At 48.8% G+C, this 26,315-nt stretch overlaps 1 protein-coding gene across 1 annotated transcript in view; it reads left to right on the top strand.

Annotated features, from left to right (window-relative positions):
* The first annotated feature begins 300 nt into the window (after positions 1 to 300).
* LOC136537036 (uncharacterized) overlaps positions 301 to 26,315 on the top strand; it is a 34,678-nt gene continuing 8,663 nt past the window's right edge. The window contains exon 1 of the mRNA XM_066529136.1: positions 301 to 662. Within this exon, the coding sequence (XP_066385233.1) occupies positions 301 to 662 (362 nt within the window). The remainder of the gene's footprint in view (positions 663 to 26,315) is intronic.

The raw sequence follows: 26,315 nt of genomic DNA on the forward strand, positions 1-26,315 counted from the left end.
ACCGGAGTGCCTTTCCATGGCATTATGCCTAGAAAGCAGGCCATGCCACTTGGGCAGATCAATATGCCCATCACCTTTAGGGATCCATCCAATTATAGGATGAAGACCCTCACCTTTGAGGTGGTGGGGTTCCATGGAACCTACCATGCCATCCTAGGACGTCCATGCTATGTGAAGTTTATGGCTGTCCCCAACTACACCTACCTAAAGCTAAAGATGTTGAGCCTAGGCGGGGTCATCACTGTCGGCACCTCCTTCCAGAGTGCCTATGAGTGTGAGGTCGAGTGCTACGATCACGCCATGGCAATCATTGCCTCCAAGGAGCTTGTAGCCATCAGGAAGGAGGTCGCTAAAAAAGCACCCGGCCCCAAGCGGTCGATTGGGTCTTTCAAGCCACTAGAGGGCACCAAGGAGGTCATCATAGACCTCAATGGCTCCAACAGCAATGTGGTGCATAATAGAGATATCTTTGTATGGAAACCCTTAGACATGCTAGGCATTCTGAGAGAAGTCGTCGAGCATGCCTTGAAGATCAGGCCAGGCTCCAAGCCTATGAAGCAACGCCTACACCGCTTTGATGTGGGGAAGCATAGGGCCATTGGTGAGGAGATCATGAAGCTTTTGGTGGCCGAGTTCATCAAGGAGGTGTACCACCCCAAGTGGTTAGCCAATCTTGTTCTTGTACAAAAGAAGAGTGGGAAATGGAGAATGTGTGTCGACCACACTAGTCTCAACAAAGCATGCCCGAAGGATTCATTTCCTTTATCACACATAGACCAAGTAGTCGACTCTACCTCAAGGTGCAAAACCCTTTGCTTCCTTGATGCGTACTCTGAGTACCATCAGATCACGATGAAAGAGTCTGACCAGCTCATGACATCTTTCATCACCCCATTTAGATCATTTTGCTACATCACAATGCCATTTAGTCTGAAGAATGCTGGGGCTACATACCAGCATTGTATGCTCAAGTGTTTCAGAGACCTCATCGGGCGAACCGTTGAGGCCTATGTGGATGACATCGTTGTCAAATCCAAACAGGCTGACCATGTCGTAGCTGACTTTAGGCAAACCTTCATCAAACTCCGAGCGAACAGCATTAAGCTCAACCCTGAGAAGTGAATTTTTGGGGTCCCAAGGGGTATGCTGCTGGGTTTTATCGTCTCTAAGTGTGGTAGCGAGGCCAACTCAGAGAAGATCTTAGCCATCACAAGGATGGGCCCAATTCAGAACATAAAAGGGGTACAACAAGTTATAGGGTGCCTCGCCACGCTCAGCCACTTCATCTCGCACCTCGGCAAATGAGGTCTCCCCCTTTATCGGCTTCTGAAGAAGGCCAACTACTTCAAATGGACGCCCGAGGCCTAGGAGGCGCTTGACATGGTCAAGCAGCTCCTAACGAAGGCCTCGATCTTGGTCCCTCTGACTAACGGAGAACTACTTCTGCTCTATATTGCAGCCACCACGCAAGTGGTCAGCACCGCCCTAGTGGTGGAGTGAGAGAAAGAGGGCCATGCTCTCAAAGTACAGCATCCCGTATACTTCATTAGTGAAGTCTTGTCTGATTCCAAGATCCGCTACACCCAAATATAGAAGCTCTTGTATGCCGTCCTCATCGCCAAGATGAAGCTATGCCACTACTTTGAGCCACATCCACTAATGGTCGTAACATCTTTCCCCCTCGGTGAGGTTGTCCAAAACTAGGATGTCATCGGAAGAATCACAAAGTGGTCACTCGAGCAGATGGGTTAGGGCATTTCGTATGCCTCCTGAATGGTCATCAAGTTCCAGGTGCTGGCTGATTTCGTTGTGGAGTGGACCGAGGTCCAAATGCCACCGGCAGTCGTTGACCAAGAGTACTAGACAATGTACTTCCATGGATTGCTGATGAAGAAAGGTGCCGGTGTGGGGCTAGTCTTCGTTTCACCTCTTGGAGTACGCATGAGGTACATGGTTCGCATCCATTTTCCCTCCTCCAATAATGTGGCCAAATATGAGGCACTCATCAATGGTCTGCGCATCGCCATCGAGCTTAGTATTTGATGCCTTGATGTCTAGGGCGACTCCTAGCTGGTCATCGACCATGTTGTGAAGGAGTCAAGCTACCACAATGCCAAGATGGCTGCATACTGCCAAGAAGTCCACTAGCTAGAAGACAAGTTCAACGGACTCAAGCTCAACCACATCTAGAGGCGTCTCAATGAGGCAACTGACACGCTAGCAAATGCAGCATCTGGCCAAGACCTGGTGCTGACTGACGTCTTCACCAGTGATCAACAATAGCCCTCGATCCGCTACGAGGAGACAGAACAAGCTAATGGAGGACCGCTTGCCCTAGGCTCAGGGGCTAACCTGCCGTCGCCTCCATCTGACCTTGAAGTCATAGAGCTCGACGAGGATCCAGCGATAGAGCCCAACCCTTTGGTCGACTAGAGGGTGCCTTACCTTGACTACCTCCTCCGTGAGGCACTACCAATGGACAAGACAGAGGCTCGGTAGCTTGTGCATCACACTAAGTCCTTCGTCCTTGTTGAGGGTGAACTCTACAAACGAAGCCACACCGAGACCTGTAGTGCTGCATCCCCACTGAACAGGGGAAGCGGTTGCTAAGTGATATCCATGGTGGGGTTTGCGGTCATCATGTCATGCCCAAAACCCTGGTCAAAAATGTGTTCTGATAGGTATTCTACTAGTTAACCATGATGGCTGACACTAAGCATATCGTGCACACCTGCGAAGGGTGTTAGTACTATGCTCGGCAGACCCACCTACCAACCCAAGCACTCTAGACGATCCCCATCACATGGCCATTCATGGTCTGGGGACTCGATCTGGTCGGACCTCTCAAAAGAGCGCTCGAGGGCTACACCCACTTGCTTGCCATAGTAGACAAGTTTATAAAATGGATAGAGGCTAGAGGCTTGGCCGATCTCCATGATCAAGTCTGAGCAAGCTATGCTATTCTTCCCCAACATCATTCATCGCTTTGGGGTCCCAAACTCCATCATCACGGACAACAGCATGTAGTTCACTGAAAAGAAGTTCCTTTGATTCTACGATGAATACCACATCTAAGTCGATTGGGCCACCATGGCGCATACCCACACGAACAGGCAGGTCGAGCTCGCAAACGACATGGTCCTACAAGGCCTCAAGCCTAGGATCTTCAACCGTCTAAACAAATTTGGTGCATGATGGGTTGCAGAACTTCCCGCGGTGCTCTAGAGCCTAAGGATGACCCCCAGCTAGGCCATAGGCTACACACTATTCTTCATGGTCTATGGTGTCGAGGCTATCCTCCTAACTGACCTCGACCATGGAGCGTCGAGGGTCAAGGCATACGACAAACAGGTAGCTAAGGTGTCCCTCGAGGACGCCATGGATCAACTGGACGAAGTGCACGATGTCACCCACCTCCACTCAGCCAAGTACCAGTAGGCATTACGCTGGTACCATGGCCACCGAGTGCAGGGTCAGACCTTCAACGTTGGAGACCTAGTGCTCTACCTTGTCCAGAGCAACAAAGACTACCACAAACTCTCTCCACCATGGGAGGGGTCATACATCATTGCGAAAGTGCTCCGACCAGGCACCTACAAGCTCAAGACCATCGACGGTGAAGTCTTCATCAATGTCTAGAACATCGAGCAGCTACATCGTTTTTACCCTTAATAAACACATAATTTCTCTTATCAGTTTCGCTATCGAACTCCTTGATCTTTAGTGACACCCGACCCCAGCGATGGCAAGGGGTCGGGCCTCACTCAGGGGCTAATAAGAGCGTACCTACACGGTGAACATTCTCTACACTTGACCCTTTCTCACGTTAAGACCCAGACGTGAGGTTTGCGGGAACGAACCCTGAGTAAAACTGGTCGGACTACGAGAAACCAACGCCCCGACGGCCACGGCGCCTTTGCTCACCAGCATGATCAGAGTTTTTTCCACACCCTAAGCTTTTTGGCCTTAGCTATGGCAAGTGTCGGTGCGCATCTAAGAGTTTATCCACCTGGCCAAACTTTCTCTATGCCCGATCCCCTCTCACATTAAGACTTAGGAGCTGGGGTTGCGGGAACAAATTCTGAGTATAACTGGCCAGACTGTGAGAAGCCTATGCCCCAGCGGCTATGGCGCCTTTGCTCACCAGCGTGATCAGACGTTGCTCATCCGCACCCCAAGCTTTATGGCCTTAACAATAGAAAGGGTCAGAACACGCTAACCTTTTCCTATGAAAAGGGGAGAAGGGCTAAAAAGCTATTTGGCCATAATAGAATTTAAAAAGCTTATCCACTTATTACAAGTTCACCGCCTGACTTATCTTCCTAACTAAGTTCTTATGCGGGATGTTCTTGTCCTTTATCTCCATAGGTAAGTCTCATCCTAGCGGGTCATACAAGTTGATCGGATAGCTAGGAAGCTGCTGAGGGATGGGTAGGGAGCAGTAGGATGCCTGACGTGGATTATGCCGACCCTGCCATGAACGATGGACCTAGATTCTGCTTGAACTTATCTGGTAAGAACTTTTCGAACCCATCACTTGTGCCATCGAGGTAAGCCCTGTGCTGGTAGATCACCCAAGTCGATCGAACGATTTGGGCCACTACCGAGGGATGGGTCACCCTTACGTTATGCATGATTCCTCTTATTGATTCTGCTATTGAGCCTCCGACCCCAGCAATTGTAACAACCCAAAAATCCACACACCAAAAATTCCAACTAAAAATCTTTTGTTTAAAAACCTATGTATTGCTAAGTGACATGTGTGGAACCCAAACCCTAGTTTTGCATTAGGTGCAACCCAACTAGGTTATATCATAAGCAGAGCATGATGCATTGTCACATGTGTATTTAAAACTCCCATAAAATAGAAGGTCTCGTCGTCAGTCACACAGCAACAAGGTCTTCTTCCTCCCCACGCTGACCTCTCCCTCGACCGGGAACCGATCGAAGCAGCAGGCATGGGTCTAGGGTCACGCAAAGAGCATGACCCTGTCCCCTTGGTGTAGCGCTCATGTGACCCCCACGACAACTACCCCGCGCCCATGAGCCGTCTGATACGCATCGCGCATCATCGCCGCCCGATCAACCGCCATTGGAGAAGCCTGGAGCTTCACCTATAAAAGGAGGAGCCCAGAACCCTAGCACCTCACCACACCTCGCCGCCGCCATGTAGTTCGCACCAACACACTAAGCCAAGGGATGAGAGGAGAAGGATAGGCGTGGAGAAGGACGCCGCTATCAGAGCAAGAAGGGAGGAGCCACCGGCACGGAAGATGGCGAGTACCTCTGTCCCGGCTTAGCTCTGCTACACCATCGACACCACACCACCACCATTGCCTTCGAGCTCCCTGCGGTGAGCCATCTTGCTGAGACCACCTCCCTAGCCAAATGGAATGTGCACCACCATGATCGATACCTTGCTGAAGCTTCGAGCTCCAACCTAGCCCTACTGGTTAGCTAGGGAGACTGCCATGGCCATGCTTGCTGAGACCCAGGATGCGCCGTGTGCGTTGCCATCAGCCAAAAGGAGGACCCTAGCCATGACGTTGTACATCAGAACAGGAGCACACATGCATGGGCACGCTCACCATGGCCGAGAGCACAACCATGGCGAGACCACCACATCTTCTACGTCGCGGTAAAGGCAACGTTGACACCCCGACTGGCTCCGCCATGACGAGAGACACACTGCGCTCACCTTAGCCGAAGAAGAAGCCCATCGGAGCCCTGCGTTGCCGCACCGCACCTCGTCGGAGCACCACCGCCTCCGCTTTGCCCCCACCACCGTGGCTGGAGCCACTAGGAGCACCAAGAGCTCCTTCAACACACCCACCATGGCTGTAGAAGCACCGTGGAGCTCACACACTCCTCCAACTGGGCTCTCGCTACCACTGCAGCCCTGTCCATGCACGCTGACAAACCCACGCCGCCGTTCACCGTGGCCGAAACCCTAGGAAGCCCTAGCCGCCACCTTGACCCCACCACTGCACTCGCTGAGGCTTTGCGATGCTTTTGCCTACCTTAATCGCCTAGTTCACCTAGGGAGCGTTAGGGATGATGGGGAATTCTCCCCGCCTGGTTCACATACTCGTGCACCTGGTCTTGGTGAACCAAATGGAGGAGAAGGATCAGTGGACCCGTACTACGTAGACCGTGTCTGCGGTCCATAAACCAACACTATGTAGTCCACCATGCACCGGATTGGTGGACCAGAGCCCAATCGAGGCTCGGCCTGTATTGACCATTGACTGGTCAACATTGACCGTTGACCGAGGCCACATGTCAGTGACACCGCCATCAGGGACCCACTTGTCAGAGGATGAAACAGCCAAGATGACATCATGCTAACATCATGATAACGTCAGCTACTAACGTCAGCAGCTCTGGCCCCACCTGTCAGTGACTATGATCCGTTGACTGTTGACTCACCCATTGACTTGACATTGACTTTGACCGAACCCACATGTTAGTGACCCAAGAGCCCCTGGTCCCACCTGTCAGTAGCTAATGACGTAGATGACGTCATGCTGATCTCATGATGACGTCAGCGGGACCCCACCTATTAGTACCAGAACCGAGACAATGATGTCATGCTGACGTCAGCATGCCATGTGGACCAATAGGAGCATGACATGTGTCAGCACGATATTAATTCAGCCTTTTCCCATTTTCAGAAAATGATTTAAACTTTAGAAATTCATAACTAATTCATATGAACTCGGAAAAATATGAAACCAGGACCAAAATTCATCTAAAAATCGAGCTCTACGTAATGGACCCATGTTTGTGTGCATTTGGCTCCTTTGAATTTTCATTGCTTCTTTATGCTATCCTATAGACGTCGCTAACACGACTATAATGCGATCGTTTGTAGACTCGGAGGAGAACCAGATGGACGAGGACCGAGTGTACTGTGAGGAGTACAAAGATGACTACACTAAATGTGCCACATCCCACCCAATCTCGTAGCACCTATTACTCATGGCTAATATAGAACTGCTATTGCCTTACTTTATTGTTATTTTCACACTATGATAGGACTTGCATGGTAGTATGCTTTCTTGATGGCCTTTACCTTGATGCAAGCTTACCCCTGCTCACCCTGCTATTAGACTAGTCAAACGCTTGCTGCTATATTTCACTGCTTACTATTTCTACTACGCTTATATATACTATATTGATGCGTGGTGGAAACTAGAGTTATCTGGACTTTGGGGAGAGTGCTGCATGTGTGACTTGGGTGTGTGGAGGGTGAGGGTTGTGTCGACCAAGTTAGAGTATACGACGAGCCTGGGGCAAGTCTTACCATGAGGTGCTACCTTGTGGACCTAGCTCATGACTCACAGTTTCAGCCACCCCAGACTAGACTTGTGGTATACCAGGGCTGAATGGTAGAGTGGCATTATCCTAGTCTACCAAGCGGCTAGAATTAGCCTAGTTGACGATGGTCAGTGAAGAAGGTAGATCTTGTGGTTATGTAAAACCTTTGTAGAGTATATGGTTGATCGATCGATACATATGCCGACTTGTCGGCTATGGACCTTTCCTGGGTTTCGCTTAAACTAGATAGCGAGATGAGTCTTTCTCTTCTTCCCTGTGAGAGAGTGTTAGTCATAGCTAGGGGCTACAGGCCATGAGACAGTGCCAAGAGGGAGTTGGCCTGTCGACTGAGTGAAGGTATGGTGATGATATGGAGATGGTGGTATATCGATCCCAGGATCGAAACCTGGCTCTAGACAGAAAAAGGGGGTGGAATGTGTGTGAGAATGGTGTTAAAAACTTGACCTACTACTATTATATACTTGATATGCTAATACATAGGAAACCCCAGCCTTATAGGTTCCTTTTGATTATATCCAACTTGCATCCAATTTCCACAAAGCATTGCTCATAGGGTGGGAGTGGCCAGTATAAATTGTACTGATAAACTTTGGCACACAGGTTCTGCTGAGGAGTATAGCTCTGAAGAGTTTGATGGTTGAGGGGTTCATTCCTATGCTCAAGTTTTGGTGATCTTATCTCCAAGCTGTTCTGGATGAATGCTACCTTTGATTCCGCTAATGCGGCGATGTAATAATTTATGTAATTCCACACTTTATGTACTATGATATTATCATTGTATGGATGTGGTATTCGACTGGAATTTGGCTAATATGATCTACAACGGTCATAATACACTTCGACTCTGTGGATTTCCCTTCACGGAAATCAGGTCATTTCAGTTGGTATCAGAGCCATACTTGACCCTAGGACAAAACCCTCAGAAATGGACGATAGAATAGGACATGAACAGCCCTTCTTTCAGTTATATACCGACCTTGCATTTACTTTTATGCAAGGCTTATCTATTTATTGACCTGCTAACACATGTTTCCTTAAAACATGCAGATGGCAACGAACGTCGAATGGTCACCTCTAGAACCGCTACCTCTGGACCACGCCAAGCTTACCTTCGATCTATGTGAGCTTGGGGGTTTTGCACAGACCCTCTACCGAGTTCTCGTCACTTTAGGAGTCCCTGACGAGCTTGTCAAGGTCACCTACACTGGGAAGTCAGCTCAGGAAGGAGGAATCGAAGAACCAATTGTCACCTCAGTCGAGTTCCCAGCTAGCACTACCTTACCTTCTGTCCTAGCTTTCACCGAGTTGACTATAGAGGACATGGTTGAGGAGGGACTGTGAGCTATCTCACACAAGGCACTTCATAGAGTGATGAGGGACCACTATGAGCACCTAAAGATGACAGAGTTCCATCTACTTCCCTAGGCCCTCGACCTCAGCCTTACCCCTAGTGAGCAAAGTTTCGTAGCTGATAGAGTTATTTTTGCCAAGGAGGACATATGCCTTCACGTCTCAGCTATCCACCTACTAGAACCAGATAGGTACGTGACCCAGCTTGAGCAGAGGAGACGTTAGGACCAGGCCCTTCTGTGGGAGTACTAGGAGCAAGACTCGTAGGGAGCACAGGAGCGAGCTAGTCTGCTTGAGATAGTTGCCAAGCTACAGGACGAGCTCAACCGTCGTGAAGAAGTCCACAGAGCCGAGGTCGCTGACTTATAGGACAAAGCTGCTGACCTAGGCAACAAGAACTGCTACCTCGACAGCAAGGTCTTGGAGTTGCAGAGAGAGTTGGATGACAAGAAGGCCAAGTTCAACCACAGAGAAGACAGAGAGAGGTCCAAGGGGATTGATATGCTAAAATCCAATCTCAGAACAAGACCATGACTCAGGAGCTAGAGGAGTTTAGGAAGAAGGCCGTTCGCAACTAGGGTCACCTAATTGAGGCACTCTGGCAGAACGAGTACCTACAAGACAAGTGTGAGAGGACTTGGCAGGCTTGGCAGAAGTCTGACAAGAAGCGCCTTAGGGAGATGAAGGGTATGTGGGATCAGCTACCCAAGGGGATTCGCAGCAAGACAAAGCCTAGGCTAGAGGAGTTTGAGTTAGCCCCGACTTGCCTCAACCTAGATGCCTACCCTACCCTACCTAGAGCCAAGCCTACTAAGGAGCTCGCTGAGGCCTTGAAATACATGTCCCGAGTTCACAAGTCTGACGAGGAGATCGAGATCGAGAACAGTCATATCCCAACTATGGTGTATGAGTTAGAGTAGATGACCCTGCGTGGTCATGAGTCATGTCAGTGGCTTCCATAAGTTGTACCCCATGATGTACCCCTTATGAGATGTAATATGAGACACTATGCATAGTATGATTCTTGTGAGTCTCCAAGTGTAGCTACTAGAGATGATGCTATGTAATAAAACCCATGTAATGAATGTTTTGGATCTTATTGCATCTTATGGATCTTATTGCTTCTTTGTAATGAGTGTTGGATAGTATAAATGTTTTTCTTTAAATCGTCAAAATCATGTAATCATACTGAATTATAAGCACTTATGGCACAAACACAAAAATTTCTATGATTCGTGTTACAGATGCCAAACCGCCGATCTGCTCGCCTAATGAACCGTGGACGTGCGCCCACCCCCAAACCAGTCGAACCAAATGGGGGGCGTGGTGGCAACAACTATGGCCGTGGCCGTGGACATGGGGGGATACCCTTCAACCTAGAGAATACCCCGCCGCTTGTTGAGGAGAACATTCTACCACCACCACCACCGAACCTGGCGGAAGTGATGGCACAGCAGACCCAGCTCCTTGCCACTCTTGTTGACAGAGCAAACCGTTGCTAGGGAGGTCAGCAGAATGACTTCCAAAGGAAGCTAGAGGGATTTCTAAAGCTGAGGCTACCTACCTATGATGGCATCGACCCTGACTCGCTTGTAGCCAATGACTGGCTCAAGGAGGTGGAAAAGAAGCTTGACCTCACCACCTTCACCGACGATGAGTGTGTTGGAGCTACCACACACTAGCTCATAGGTGCATCACGCGCCTGGTGGGACAGTTTCAGTGACTCCCATGAGGACCCTGCCAACATCTCATGGGATGAGTTCGTCGAAGCATTCACTGAGTATCACATTCCCAAGGGTATCATGGAGGCCAAAGCCGAGGAGTTCTGCAACATCAAGATGGGAAAGGATAGGGTGACTGAGTACACTACTCATTTCACCACCCTTCTACGCTATGCACCTTCCTATGTTGTGAACTCTGAGAAGGAGAAGCTGTACTATTACCACAAGGGACTTAACCCGCACATCAAGCTGAAGTTTGGTGGTATTGAGAGTAGCATGCTGCGTGCTCTAGTGGATCGCTGCATCTAGATCAAGAAGGACCGTGCTGAAGCTAGAGAGGAGTACAGGGAGAGGAAGCATAAGCCTAAGGAGTCCTTCCATGGCCATGATCGTAAGAGGTTCCACAGAGATGCACCATCCAGGGAATGCTCTCGCCACAATAGGGATGACAACCCTAGATCGAGTTGGGGTGGTGGAGGCTACACCACCAAATACTCCTGCCCTGCTCAGGATTGTTACACCTAGGACCGTTATGCTCAGGACCGCAACACTCAGGACTGTTTCAACCATTCTCGCTCAGCGAATGAATGCCCAACACAGAACCGCTCTGTACCCAGCACTGGAAACTAGAAGGCACCTGCGCCAACCCCTACAGGTGGTGCGCCTTTCACCTGCTTCGCTTGTGGCCAACCGAGTCACAAAGCCACTAAGTGCCCTCAGAACTCAGCCGCTCAGAAGTTTCAGTTCAAGGGATCTACTACTCGTGGATGTCTCAACCATCTAGACGCCGAGGAAGCATAGGCTGCCCCTGATGTTGTGTATGGTATGTTTTTAGTTAATGGCAACACTGCATCAGTTCTATTTGACTCTAGAGCAACTTGTTCTTACATATCATCCAAGTTTGCACAAGAGCATGACCTACCTGTAACCCCATGTGGAAAGCCTATCATCACCAGCTCACCTTTAGGAGACCTAAAGTGCACCCACATATGTAAGGGAGTGAGTCTTACCATTGAGGGTCTTATCTTTGAAGCCAACCTAACCCTGTTACCTTCCACGAGCCTAGATGTCATCTTAGGTATGGATTGGCTAACCATTCACCGAGGTATCATATCATGTTCACCTAGATATGTTCAAGTGACCCACCCATCAGGACAAGTTATTAGATGTGAACCCCAGTCTGGGAAGTCCATTTCTATCCTATGTGCCCTTAAAGCCAGTTCAAAATCACAAAAAGAGGAGAAGACAGTTCATGATGTGCCTGTGGTCAGAGACTATCCTGATGTATTCCCTAAAGAATTACAGGGTATGCCACCAGACCGTGATATAGAGTTCATCATTGATATTTTGTCGGGAACAGGACCCATTGCCAAGAGACCCTATCGCATATCAGTTGACGAACTAGCTGAGCTCAAGAAACAACTTGATGAGCTCATCTTGAAGGGGTATATCAGACCTAGTGCTTCACCCTGGGGATCCCCTATTCTGTTTGTTAAGAAGAAGGATGGCTCGATGAGAATGTGCATTGATTACCAGAACTTGAACACAGTCACCATCAAGAACAAGTACCCTCTACCAAGAATTGATGATCTGCTTGACTAGCTCAGAGGTGCCAAGTATTTCTCTAAGATTGATCTCAGATCTGGCTATCATCAGATGAAGATTCGAGAGAGTGACATCCCGAAGATAGCTTTTGTGACTAGGTATGGGTAGTTTGAGTTCACTGTGGTGTCCTTTGGACTCACGAATGCTCCCACATACTTCATGAACATGATGAATAAGGTTTTCACAGATGAACTAGATAAGTTCATGGTAGTATTCATTGATGACATCCTTGTCTATTCACCCACCGCTGAAGAACATGAACATCATCTAAGAACTATGCTTGAGAAACTAGCCCAACATCAGCTCTACGCAAAGTTCAGCAAATGCAAATTTTGGCTATAGAAAGTTGCCTTCCTAGGCCATGTACTATTAGCTAAAGGTGTCATAGTTGACCCATCCAAGATTGAAGCTGTGAAAGAGTGGGATCAACCCCGTAATGTGACAGAAGTCAGAAGTTTCTTCAGATTGGCTGGATATTATCACCAATTCAATGAAAACTTCTCCAAGATAGCCTGTCCGATGACCACCTTCTAAAGAAGACCAATGAGTTTGAATGGACGCCTGAGTGCGAGCGAAGCTTCTAGGAATTGAAACAGAAGCTTACCACAACTCCTGTGCTAGCATTGCTTGATATCAGTAAAGATTTCGTGGTCTACTATGATGCATCCCATCAAGGACTTGGCTATGTATTGATGCAAGGTGGGAGAGTGATAGCTTATGCTTCTTGACAATTGAAAGAACACGAGAACCATTACCCCACTCATGATCTTGAGTTAACAGCAGTTGTGCATGCATTGAAGATCTAGAGGCACTACTTGATAGGCAACAAGTGTGATATCTATACCGATCACAAGAGCTTGAAGTACTTTTTCACTCAGGAAGATCTGAATATGAGACAACGCTGATGGCTAGAGTTGATCAAGGACTATGACCTGGAAATTCACTATCATCCAGGAAAAGCTAATAGAGTCGTAGATGCCCTCAGTCGCAAGAGCTATTGTCACACCTTGATCATAGAATCCGTACCACCTGAACTCAAGGAAGAGATTGATGATTTCCAACTTGAGATACTACCGCATGGCATGTTTAATGAGCTCCACATATAGTATGATCTCATAGATCGCATCCGTCAAGCTCAGAAAAATTGTGAAGAAATTGGGTATCTTCGTGGTCTGATGAAACTAGGCTACAAGACCAACCACCATGAAGATGAACAAGGAATCATCTGGTTCAAGGACAGAATCTGTGTACCTTCTGATCCAGCACTATGAGAGGAAATTCTGTCAGAAGCTCATGATTCTAAATACTGTATTCACCCTAGAGGTTCAAAGATGTATCAAGACTTGAAGAAACACTTTTGGTGGAAAGGCATGAAGACAGACATTGCAGGACATGTGGCATGATGTGACACCTGTAATAGAGTCAAGGCTGAACATCAAAGGCTTGCAGGATTGCTGAAGCCTCTTGACGTTCCTGAGTAGAAATGGGAGAGCATATCCATGGATTTCATAGTTGGATTGCCCCGTTCACAGAAAGGCAATGATTCCATTTGGGTGATTGTTGATCGTTTGACCAAGGTTGCTCACTTTGTACCAGTTAAGACCAAGACCGATGTTGAAAAGTTAGCAGATCTATATGTTGAGCATATTCTCAGACTGCATGGAGCTCCCTCTAACATTGTATCTGATCATGGTCCTCAGTTTATGTCCCAATTCTAGGAAGCTCTGCACAAGTCCATCAGAACCAAACTTGATTTTAGTACCGCTTATCACCCACAAACAGATGGACAGACTGAACGAGTAAATTAGATCTTAGAAGACATGCTTTGTGCTAGTGTACTGAATTATGGCTCTGATTGGGAGAAATGCCTACCCTATGCAGAATTCTCTTACAATAACAGCTACCAAGCCAACATCAAGATGTTGTCGTTCGAAGCTCTATATGGCAAACCTTGTAAGACACCTTTGATGTGGTCTCAACCGGGTGAAAGATTGTTCTTTGATTCCACTAAGATCCAAGATGCAGAAGGAGTTGCTCAAGTGAAGGAGAATTTGAGGATTGCTCAAAGTCAATACAAGAGCTATGCTGACAAAAGAAGAAGATAACTTGAGTTCAATGTGGGAGATTTTGTCTATCTCAAGGTATCCCCGCTACGTGGAACTATCAGATTCCATGTGAAAGGAAAGCTTGCCCCTAGATTTGTTGGCCCATACAAGATTTGCAAGAGGATTGGAAAGCTCGCCTACAAACTTGAGCTACCCGAGGAATTGGTAGGTGTACATCCTGTATTCCATGTCTCACAGCTACGCAAGTGTTTGAGAGTGTCTGATGAAGTAGTTCCAACCGATACACTTGACATTCAAGATACTCTTGAGTATAAAGAACATCCTATCCGAATTTTGGGTAGAGATACCAAAGAGACCCAAAGCAAAACTATTCCTATGTGCAAGATCCAATGGAGCAATCACACTGAGAGGGAAGCAACAAGGGAGAAAGAGTCTGACCTTTGGCTACAATATCCTTATCTCTTCGAAGGGTATGTTCCGCTTTAATCTCGGGGATGAGATTCTATTAAGGGGGTAGGACTGTAACAACCCAAAAATCCACACACCAAAAATTCCAACTGAAAATTTTTTGTTTAAAAACCTATGTATTGCTAAGTGACATGTGTGGAACCCAAACCCTAGTTTTGCATTAGGTGCAACCCAACTAGGTTATATCATAAGCAGAGCATGATGCATTGTCACATGTGTATTTAAAACTCCCATGAAATAGAATCTTGCATGCATCTTAATTCAATATGTGATTTGGATTTTATTGATTTATGTGATGAGTAAATAAACCCTCATAACAATTGTTAAATTCCTTGAATTAAATCAATATCTAGATTTTTAAAAAAATGCCTTAATAAAAACCACAACTATTTTTGTATAACAAAAATAGTTAATAATATCCCTAATATATGGGAAAGGTAAAAACCACCATGTATGACCCTTGTAAACCACCATCAAGCTAATAAAACCTAAGACACTTTGACTAAACCTTGACTTAGTAATTAATTGCTGAAAACAGAAAATAGAAAAGCCTTCAAGAAATACTAGAAAATGGCAAAGGCTATTTTGGCCCAAACGGCCTGCCCAGCCCAGCCAAGGGCCCCTCCCTCTCACTCCCCTATGCGCTAGCCAGAGCAGGCTAACCCAACACCGCAGCCCAGCAGCACAGCGCTGCAGCTGTAGCCTTCCCCGCTCTAGGAAAAACTGACGGGTGGGCCCTCGTCATCAGTCACACAGCAATAGGGTCTTCTTCCTCCCCACGCCGACCTCTCCCTCGACTAGGAACCAACCAGAGCAGTAGGCGCGGGCCTAGGGTCACGCAAAGAGCATGACCCTATCCCCTTGGCGTAGCGCTCACGCGACCCCCACGACAACTGCCCCATGCCCGTGAGCCGTCTGATGCGCATCGCGCATCACTGCCGCCCGATCAACCACCATTGGAGAAGCATGGAGCTTCGCCTATAAAAGGAGGAGCCTAAAACCCTAGCACCTCACCACACCTCGCCGCCACCGTGCGGTTCACACCAACACACTAAGCCGAGGGACGAGAGGAGAAGGAGAGGCGTGGAGAAGGACGCCACTGCCAGAGCAAGAAGGGAGGAGCCACCGGCATGGAAGATGGCAAGTACCTCTATCCTGGCTCAGCTCTGCTACACCGTCAACACTGCACCACCACCATCGCCTTCGAGCTCCCCGCGGTGAGCCATCTTGCTGAGGCCACCTCCCTAGCCAAATGGAACATGCACCGCCATGATCGAAACCTTGCTGAAGCTTCGAGCTCTGGCCTAGCCCAATTGGTTAGCTACGGAGACCAGCATGGCCACACTTGCTGAGACCCAGGATGCGCCGTGCGCGCTGCCATCAGCCAAAAGGAGGACCCCAGCCATGACGTTGTACATCGAAGCAGGAGTGCACATGCACGGGCACGCTCACCATGGCCGAGAGCACAACCATGGTGAGACCACCGCGTCTTCTATGTCGTAGTAAAGGCGACATTGACACCCCGACTGGCTCCGCCATGACGAGAGACACACTGCGCTCACCTTAGCCGAGGAAGAAGCCCACCGGAGCCCTGCGTTGCCGCACCGCACCTCGTTGGAGCGCCACTGCCTCTGCTTTGCCCCCACCACCGTGGCTGGAGCCACTAGGAGCACCAGGAGCTCCTTCAACACGCCCACCATGGCTGTAGAAGCACCATGGAGCTCACACTCTCCTCCAACTGGGCTCTCGCTACCACTATAGCTCTATCCATGCACACCGACAAACCCATGCCGCCGTTCACCATGGCCGAAACCCTAGGAAGCCCCAGCCGCCACCTTAACCCCACCACTGCACTCGCTGAGGCTTGGTGATGCTTTTTCCTACCTTAATCACGCACCAGTACCGCCCGAGAGGCTCACCAGCCAGCTCACCGCTGGCGGGAGCATCGGGGATGATGGGGAATTCTCCCCGCCTGATTCACGTACGCGTGCACCCGGTCCTGGTGAACCAAATGGAGGAGAAGATCGGTGGACCCAGACTACATAGACTGTGTCTGCGGTCCATGAACCAACACCGCATAGTCCACCATGCACCGGATTGGTGGACCAGAGCCTAGTAGAGGCCTAGGGTCATGACGTGGCCGCACCAACGTGTGCCACGTGGCGAGCCAAGCCTGGCCCCAATTTAGGCCCAACCAGCCCAGTCGAGGCCCGGCCTGTATTGACCATTGACCGGTCAACGTTGACCATTGACCGAGGCCACATGTTAGTGACATCACCATGCGGGACCCACTTGTCAGAGGATGAAACAGCCGAGATGACATCATGCTGACGTCATGATAACGTCAACTACTGACGTCAGCAACTCTGGCCCCACCTATCAGTGATTGTGATCTATTGACCATTGACTCACCCGTTGACTTGACATTGACTTTGACCAGACCCACATGTCAGTGACCTAAGAGCCCCTGGTCTCACCTGTCAGTAGCTGATGACGTAGATGACGTCATGCTGACATCATGATGACGTTAGCGGGACCCCACCTGTTAGTACCAGAACTGAGACAATGATGTCATGCTGATGTCAGCATGCCACGTGGACCAACAGGAGTGTGACACGTGTCAGCACGATATTAATTCAGCCTTTTCCTATTTTCAGAAATGATTTAAACTTTGGAAATTCATAACTAATTCATACGAACTCAGAAAAATATGAAACCAGGACCAAAATTCATCTAAAAATCGAGCTCTACGCAATGGACCCATGTTTGTGTGCATGTGGATCCTTTGAATTTTTATTACTTCTTTGTGCTATCCTATAGACGTCGCTAATATGACTATAATGCGATCGTTTGTAGACTCAGAGGAGAACTAGATGGACGAGGACTGAGAGTACCGTGAGGAGTATAGAGATGACTACACTGAAGGTGCCACATCCCACCTAATCTCATAGCACCTATTATGCATGGCTAATATAGAACTGCTATTGCCTTACTTTATCATTGTTTTCACACTATGATAGGACTTGCATGGTAGTATGCTTTCTTGATGGCCTTTACCTTGACGCAACCTTACCCCTACTCACCCTGTTGTTAGACTAGTCACACGTTCGCTGCTATATTTCACTGCTTACTATTTCTACTACGCTTATATATACTATATTGATGCATGGTGAAAACTGGAGTTATCTGGACTTTGGGGAGAGTGCTGCGTGTGTGACTTGGGTGTGTAGAGGGTGAGAGTTGTGTCGACCAAGTTGGAGTATACGACAAGCCTAGGGCAAGTCTTACCATGAGGTGCTACCTGGGCACCCCTAGAATGGATACCTGTGGTGGGTAAATGGTGATATGAGTTGGCCCTGGGTGTGAACCTATGATGGGAGGATCCCAGGGTGGAGGTGCTATGGTGGCATGGTAAAACCCTGATGAAGATATTCTGGCTTGGTCATCTCTAAGGACTTACTAGTACTTAGACTCACCGGGAAGCCTTACGTACCACTCGCCCTATATGGTGTGGGATGGCCGGACTACTTGGTAGGATATTGTCACTACTGCTAGGTTGATAGCGGATAGTGCAAGGAGGTACGGGGCATAGAGGATTTCCCCCACACCCTTCCGAGACTTCATGGAGACCTTGTGGACCTGGCTCATGACTCATAGTTTCAGCCACCCCAGACTAGACTTGGGGTGTACTAGGGCTGAATGGTAGAGTGGCATTATCCTAGGCTACCAAGCGGCCGGAATTAGCCCAGTTGACGACGATCAGCGAAGAAGGCAGATCTTGTGGTTATGTAAAACCTCTGAAGAGTGTATGGTTGATCGATCGATACATATGCCGACTTGTCGGCTATGGACCTTTCCTGGGTTTTGCTTAAACTAGATAGCAAGATGAGTCTTTCTCTTCTTCCCCTGTGAGAGAGTGTCAGTCGTAGCCAGGGGCTACAGGCCATGAGATAGTGCCGAGAGGGAGTTGGCCTATCGACTGAGCAATGGTATGGTGGTGGTATGGGGATGATATGGTGATGGTGGTATATCAATCCCAGGATCGAAACCTAGCTTTGGACGGAAAAAGGGGGTAGAATGTGTGTGAGAATGGTGTTAAAAACTTGACCAACTACTATTATATACTTGATATGCTAATACATAGGAAACCCCAGCCTTATAGGTTCCTTTTGATTATATCCAACTTGCATCCAATTTCCACAAAGCATTGCTCATAGGGTGGGAGTGGCCAGTACAAATCATACTGATAAACTTTGGCACACAGTTTCTGCTGAGGAGTATAGCTCTGAGGAGTTTGATGGTTGAGGGGTTCGTTCCTACGCTTGAGTTTTGGCGATCTTATCTCCAAGCTGTTTTGGATGAATGCTACCTTTGATTCCGCCAATGCGGCGATGTAATAATTTATATAATTCTACACTTTATGTACTCTGATATTATCATTGTATAGATGTGGTATTCGACTAGAATTTGGGTAATATGATCTATAACGGTCATAATACACTTCGACTCTGTGGATTTTCCTTCGTGGAAATCAGGTCATTTCAGCAATGGTAAGGGGTCGGGCCTTGCTTGGGGGCTGGCAGGAGTGTCTATTCGGTAGACATTCACTATGCCCGACCCCTCCTCATGGTAGGAAACTAGAGGCAAGGGAGGCAGAGACGAACACTAAGTGAAACTAGTCGGACTACTAGAAACCTTTGGCCTAGTGGCTACGGCGTTCTTTGCTCACCAGCATGATCAGAGTTTTTGTCCCTGTATTCCAAGCTTTGGCCTCCACCTTCACTGGAAGCATTTGGAGAGGCCCACCTGCGGAGTCTCCATTAAGGAGAGGTCGATAGGTCGCCCAAGGCTGAACGAATGGCTTGGGTCACGGCTGAGATATGGGCAAGGGGTAGTGGGATACCTCATGTAGGTTACACCAACTCCATCATGGACAACGGACCTAAACCCCACACGGACATATCCAGTAAGAGCTCCATGAACCCGTCACTCAAATAGTCAAGGTAACTTTACCAACCCCCACTTTTCTTTTCCAAATGCATGAACATTCATTCATCCATTCATTCATCCATTCATCATACATTTATCCCATACATCCAAGCATTGCTTATGCAATTACTACATCACAATGCTTCACATCGCGTCACGAAGCGGTAGTCGTCTCATTCGATATGAGCGGTGACTGACCGAGGTTCGAAGGCTAGCCCACAAAGGGCTCGAGGCCATCTTATGTCAAACAGAGCTAGGGGAGAAAAACTTAGAAGAGCCCTAGTGGCCTAGCCCGACCCCGCTCAGAAGCAGACAAGGACATCTATACCTTTCTCATTCGATCCTAACCTCGAGCTAAGCCGATAGAATCTCCATTGAGGAGAGGCCAGTGGGCCACCTGAGTCGCTCCAAAGTGACATGGGCATCTACCGAGAGGCAGGTTAAGGAGCAGTGGAATGCCATATGAGGGCTATGCTGACCTCGTCAATGGATGATGGACCCAGATTCCACTCGGACATGCCTGTTAGCGAGCTCACCGAGTGCGACACTCGAGCCATTGAGGCAAGTGTCATTAGCTTAGCCCCTCCAATTGTGGAAACCAAGGACGGGGTGATGCATGAAATTTGGCCGACCCCTACCGAGCCCCACGGGGCTTGGGGGCTCGAGCCGCCCAATCCAAACTCAGGAGACTAGGGTTCAAAGGCCGCCCACGAAGGGCTCAAGGCCGCCTCACGTCGAACAGAGCTAGGGGATAAAACGTAGATGAGCCCCAGTGGCCTCCGCCCGACCCACTTAGAAGCGAATAGGGTCATCTCAACCTTCTCATTCGATCCTAACCTCGAGCCAAGCCCACAGAATCTCCATCAAAGAGAGGCTAGTGGGCCACCTGAGTTACTCTCTGGATCGACATGGGCATCTGCCAGGAGGCAGGTTAAGGAGCAGTGGAATACCACTTGAGGGCTATGCCGACCCCGTCGATAAATGATGGACTTGGATTCCACTCAAACATGCCCGTTAGCGAGCTCACCAAGCGTGACACTTGAGCCATCGAGGCAAGTGTCATTAGCTTAGCCCCTCCAGTTGTGAAAACCAAGGATGGGGTGATGCATGAGATTCAGCCGACCCCTACCAAGGCCCATAGGACTCAGGGGCTCAAGCCACCCGACCCAAACTCGGGAGACCGGGGTTTGAAGGCCGGTCCGTGAAGGGCCTAAGGCCACTTCGCGTCGAACAAAGCTAGAGGAGAAAACATAGATGGGCCCTAGTGGCCTTTGCCTGACCTACTGAGAAGCGGAAATGGTTATCTCAACCTTCTCATTCGATCCTAACCTTGAGCTAAGCCCACAGAATCCCCGTTGTAGGGAGGCCATCGGGCTACCTAAGTTGCTCTCCAGAGTGACATAGGCATCTGCTAGGAGGCGGGTTAAGGAGCAGTGGAATACCACATAAGGGCTATGCTGACCCCATCACGAATGACGGACTTAGGTTCCACTCGAACATGCCTGTTAGCGAGCTCACCGAGCGCGTCACTCGAGCCATTGAGGCAAGTGACGTAAGCTCAACCCCTCCAGTTGCAGAAACCGTGGATGGGGCAACGATAACAAATATGAGCCAACCCTTGACTGGACCCCTGCTATGCGCAGGGGCTCAAGGAAAGTTGGACTCGCAAAGAGACCGAACAAACGGTCGTAGAACGATAGCTCAGATCCTCGGGAGGGGGTATTCGCCAACCCGATTGTTCCAAAGCTGGATGCCAGCGCATCCCATCGGCAAGTGCAGCTCCTGCCTGACGCCTTTATCCCTCTTCTTCTGGAGGGTGATGGTGAACAGGTACCTCTAGAGATTGAAGTGAGGGCTGATCCCTAGGAATCCCTCACATAGGGTGATGAACGCCGCCATGTGCTAGATCCCGTTGGGATTAAGGTGCTACAACTCTATCTTGTAGTAGTGCAGCAACCCCCAAAGAAATCTATGGGCGAGGGTAGTGAACCCACGCTCATGGAAGTGCGCGAAAGACACCACATAGCCATCAAGCGGCGATGGCAGATCCTCCTCGCTAGGGAGCAGCCACTCCTCGGTCGAGGTCCGCACGCGGAGAAGGCCACGATGGATGAGGCCCTCCATGCGCTGTAAGGTGATGTCAGAATGGCACCACGGCTCCATTGGAAGATGGGGATGGGTGGATGTGAGCTCGATGGTGGTGGGGATGCGGATGCAAGAAGCCTAGGTGATTGGCGGTGGCGGTTGCAGATGCAAAGGCACGAAGGCAAGGTATGAAACTCGGGGGGGCGAACCCTTTGGTTTTATAGGGGCAATGGGCGTGAGGAAACCAACTGCCCACCATGATTTGCCACAACATCACGCCACGGGATATGTGCACGCAATCTCTATCCGTTCCCTCGGAAAACTTGTTGGACGTTTTGCCTCTCTGGACGGGTCATGACTCATCACAAGTGCGAGGAATACGAATCTAAAAACACCTCTACGGCCCATCTAGGCCCAGGAGCTCAAAGGTTGGCCCATCGATAGATTCAACGACCGCTCTGGGCATGGGTCCGCTAGCGACCAGCACCCAAGCGCACAAGCGCTATGGGCATCCTGGCCCACGTTAGAGTCTCAGCCGGATATGATCCATGGTTTTTTCCTAAGGAAGGAAGAGAGCCCTCGAACCGGTCGAACGGACCTGAGAACTATATGGATTGACCACCAAGAATCTAGAGTCGGTCACCTGCTAGCCCTAGCCGGATCCCTGTGAACGGGATACCGGGGCCCCAACTAGAAAAAACCTTTTCCAACCCCCCAAATCTAATGGCCATACCCACGAAGGGTCCGATCTTGACGAAAGGGAACCACCGTTCCCAGGTTGCGCCATGGGCTACAGAAGAAGGCCAAAGCCCTCAGAGTCCTCCCGTTCGAAAAAGCCTCCGAAGGAGTATTCTACTCCTCCGAAGGCTCGGGGGCTACTATCGGGGACCAATACTAGGGTACCCGAAGAGGAGGGGCTAATGGTTGTTATACGTTAATCCATCCAGGTAGTCAAGAGTGCGACTATAGCTCTACCTCGCCCGACACCGAGGCCACGGGCTCTGCCTCACCCGACCTCTAAGGGCGGGCTCTGCCTCACCCAACACCCAAAGGTAGGCTCTACCTCTTCCGACATCTGAGGGCTGGCTCCACCTCGCCTGATGTCCGAAGGCAGGCTCCGCCTCGCCCGACGTCTGAGGGCTGGCTCCGCCTTGCCCGATGTTTGAGGACGGGCTCCCCCTCACCTGACATCTAAGGGCAGGCTCTACCTCACCCAACGTCTGAGGGTGGGATCCACTTTGCCCGATGTCTGAAGGCTGGCTCTACCTTGCTCGATCCCTCGGGCACGGCTCCTAACGGAAGCTCACGCCGCCGCCAACCACTATGGGCCAGGAAGTATAACCCAAGGTCAAACTTCTGGCATCATGCATGGAGCGGTCACGTCTCAACATGACCCGTCCCCATGACATGTCATTCCAGGGAACTCACATCACCCACAGTGACAGACGTGTGGTCACTATGTTGCCTACTCCATGTATGGCCACTGATGAAGCACGCTGGTTCGCCGCGCCGCCCGCCGGGGCGGAGTGGGATGTCATGACCCACTGACAACGCCAGGGCATGGCATCAACGGTGGACAGGCACCCAGCATGGAGCTACCCCTATCACCACCTGCCGTGTCAGTGGGACTCACACACAGGAAAAGAAAGGCCCGGCGATCTTGAAGGACTTCTTCTCCCTCTCGTTCTCCTCTCTTCACTCGCTGTAACACGTGCTTTCCCTTGGCCTATAAAAGGGAAAGCAGGGCACCCCACTAAGGGGCATCGCACCAGAATTCATGGCAACAGATCATCACCAAAACCACTAGCATCGAACCTCGAACACAGCGACCAAGCTCTCGGCACCCATTCATTCTTTCCACCAGAGACTTGGGACATGTCCCTCTCTCGCCCATTTGTAACCCCTACTACGAACTTTTTAGTGCTAGTAACATGAGCAGCAGCAATGAACTGGACGTAGGGACATTCCGCCCGAACCAGTATAAACCTCGTGTACTCTTAGCACACCATCCGAGCCAGACGCGCAATATTAGAAATTTACTCGTTGGTGTTTACTCGAAACACCGACATAATGGAACAAAGATTGGGTAGATCTTAGCCTTTGCTACGGTGGTATTTAGGCTTTGCCCATAATGTGTAAGCGTACAATTAGTTGCATGTCCTTTATATGTTTAGATTATAGATTATGTATTGCAAGTAGTGTAGTTTAGTTGCCTTCATGTTTTATAGGTAATCTATGATACACTATCCTTGATCTTTTTTTGGTAGACAGATCTTTTAATTTGTTTGTTTCACAGAGTAATCAAACAAAATGGGAGTTTGAATATACAACAGATGTGAAGTGAAATTATTTGATATGCCATCCAACTTTAGTGATCTTGTATGTCATGCTGGGGAGAAGTTTAAATGACGATTTGACCACGAAAAGGATAGGGTACATTATGTGTTATGAGCTTGTCAACAGAGGTTAGGTGGTGATTGAGAATGTGCATAGAAAAAACCATGTCGACTCTAGTCATCACACTTGGAGTTAATAAAAAGCTAGTAGGGGATTATGTTAAGACGATGGAGAACCTAACTCAAGAGACCAACTTGTTAGAGGTGCATACTTAATTTCTACCAGTGTTGTCTCCTCTAGTGGCCTCGGTGGAGTATTAGGCCTTACACAAATGTCGTTGTTCACATGTACAATGACTTCAATGCAGGGACATTTGAGGAGGAGACCAACATGGATGATGATATTTCTCTTGATTCGGAAGAAGATGATGGTGATGATGGAGAAAGAGAGGGAGTGGAACAAATTGTTGACCATGAACTTGAGGAGGAAGAGGATACAAATGAGGAAGAGGGGGGGATGGGTTAGAACGATATGATGAAATAGAGTTGCACATAATTATACAATCAAGGAGATGAGACAACTTAGGCGGTGCATGTTAAGGTTCCGAGCATACCAAATTATATGGATATCAGAATATAATGGTCAATAGGGTCGTATGTGTCATCGGATTTATTGTGGCGAGGAAGTCGGTTTATGACAACGGGGTTGTTGTAATTACCAAGGGAGTGGTATTTGATACATCGGACGAATTGCATATCTTCTTACAGGTCTATCAGTGAAGCATCATAGGCCATACCATGACACAATCTAAAAAAAATCCTTACATTTATGGCTCTAATGAGGTCATCTCTTAGAGAATTCTCGGTGCACAACATGGTACATTGCCTATGGCATGCATTATCAGCATTATTGTTGATGCAGACGACAGCATGCTCGTCTCCTCACTAATTGAGTCAATATATATGGGTTTAGTGGACATCGAGTGAAGTACGAAAAGGCATGGCGTGCGAAGCAACAGGAATTGGAGATGCATTCAGGTGACCGGAAGGAAGCATACAACTAGGTTCCAAGGATATTGTGTGCCATGGATTTCTACAACCCTAGGATGAAATTGTTTCCGTGCTTTGGTGAGAAGTATTTTATTTATGACAATGGCGACACCAAACGTGTGCTCCGACGTGTGTTTTGGACCTTTGCTCAGTGACTCAGTCAGAAGAAACTTTCAAGCATATGAGCCTATTGATGGTGGTGATTGCTGTAGACCCGAAAGATCAGCAAGTGTACGTCACTTTGCATTGGCATAGGGAGAAAGAAACCAACAATATGGTTATGGTTCATGAGGCTTCATCAATTGCATGTGCTTGACAACTCAGGCTACGTATGATAGATATTAGGCCCGCACTACGGTCTCCTTAGCTTAACGCTACCAAAAGAAGAGATCGTCCGGTGGTACCATCCTCTAGGCCATAGGTGGTGCTTGAGACGCTTCGCAGCCCATGTTTGCTGTCTGCAGTAAAAGAAAGAAGAGGACCGAGCATAGCTCGGTTGGCTCGCTCGTGGTTGTACGACCGGCAGGTCCTGGTTCGAATTCCTAGAATCGACCCAGGGCGCCTCACCTCGGGGTTTTATTTTCCGTCTTCATCTGCTGCCTCTCTCGCGTAGAGCCACAATGGAATTACGACGTGCTCGTCGCCTACGGAGCCCTGTTGGTCCCGGTGATCTCAAGAAGAACGCGGTCTTCCGATTTGTTTGTAGTTGTAGGTCTAGTTGTGCACGCGTGGTGTGAGTGTGTTGTGTGTGGGTAGCGTGGGTATGTGTTCATGCATGTACAAGATACTACAGCGAGGCTTAAAAAACAGTGGCAGAAATTAACTGCAAGTATATGAATGTGGAGTACAGTAATCAAACAACTCCCATGATCTGAGCCGGCCATCACTCAAACCAGCCATCTGCAACCGTCAATGCTCCGACGCAGTCGGTAGCAGCAGTACCATCCATGCTGGGGTGAGTAACACCTCGAACGCGCAACAGGCCCATGCATGGCACAACCTGTGAGGAGGCGCTCATGTAACGTAGCCCAATGAAAAATAAAATAAAAACTGCTATATAGACAAGTAAGTAATCCTTTGTTGCTAACTTGTCTTCGAGCCAAGTATTTAACTTTACTAGCTCGTGAAGAATGAGGTGTTCATGCATCAACCGATTTCATTCCACGGACCAAACAAAAAAAAGTGAAGAATAATAAGTAGATGACAGACGACTAATTCATTCCTCAAACTGAACACACTCTTGGTCTTCGTATAAAACTTGTCGCTCTCTTGATGATAACAGAATATACACGACAACAAGACTA

The sequence above is a fragment of the Miscanthus floridulus genome, chromosome 2 (genome assembly GCF_019320115.1).
Source record: "Miscanthus floridulus cultivar M001 chromosome 2, ASM1932011v1, whole genome shotgun sequence".
In the NCBI taxonomy this organism is placed as follows: Eukaryota; Viridiplantae; Streptophyta; class Magnoliopsida; order Poales; family Poaceae; genus Miscanthus; species Miscanthus floridulus.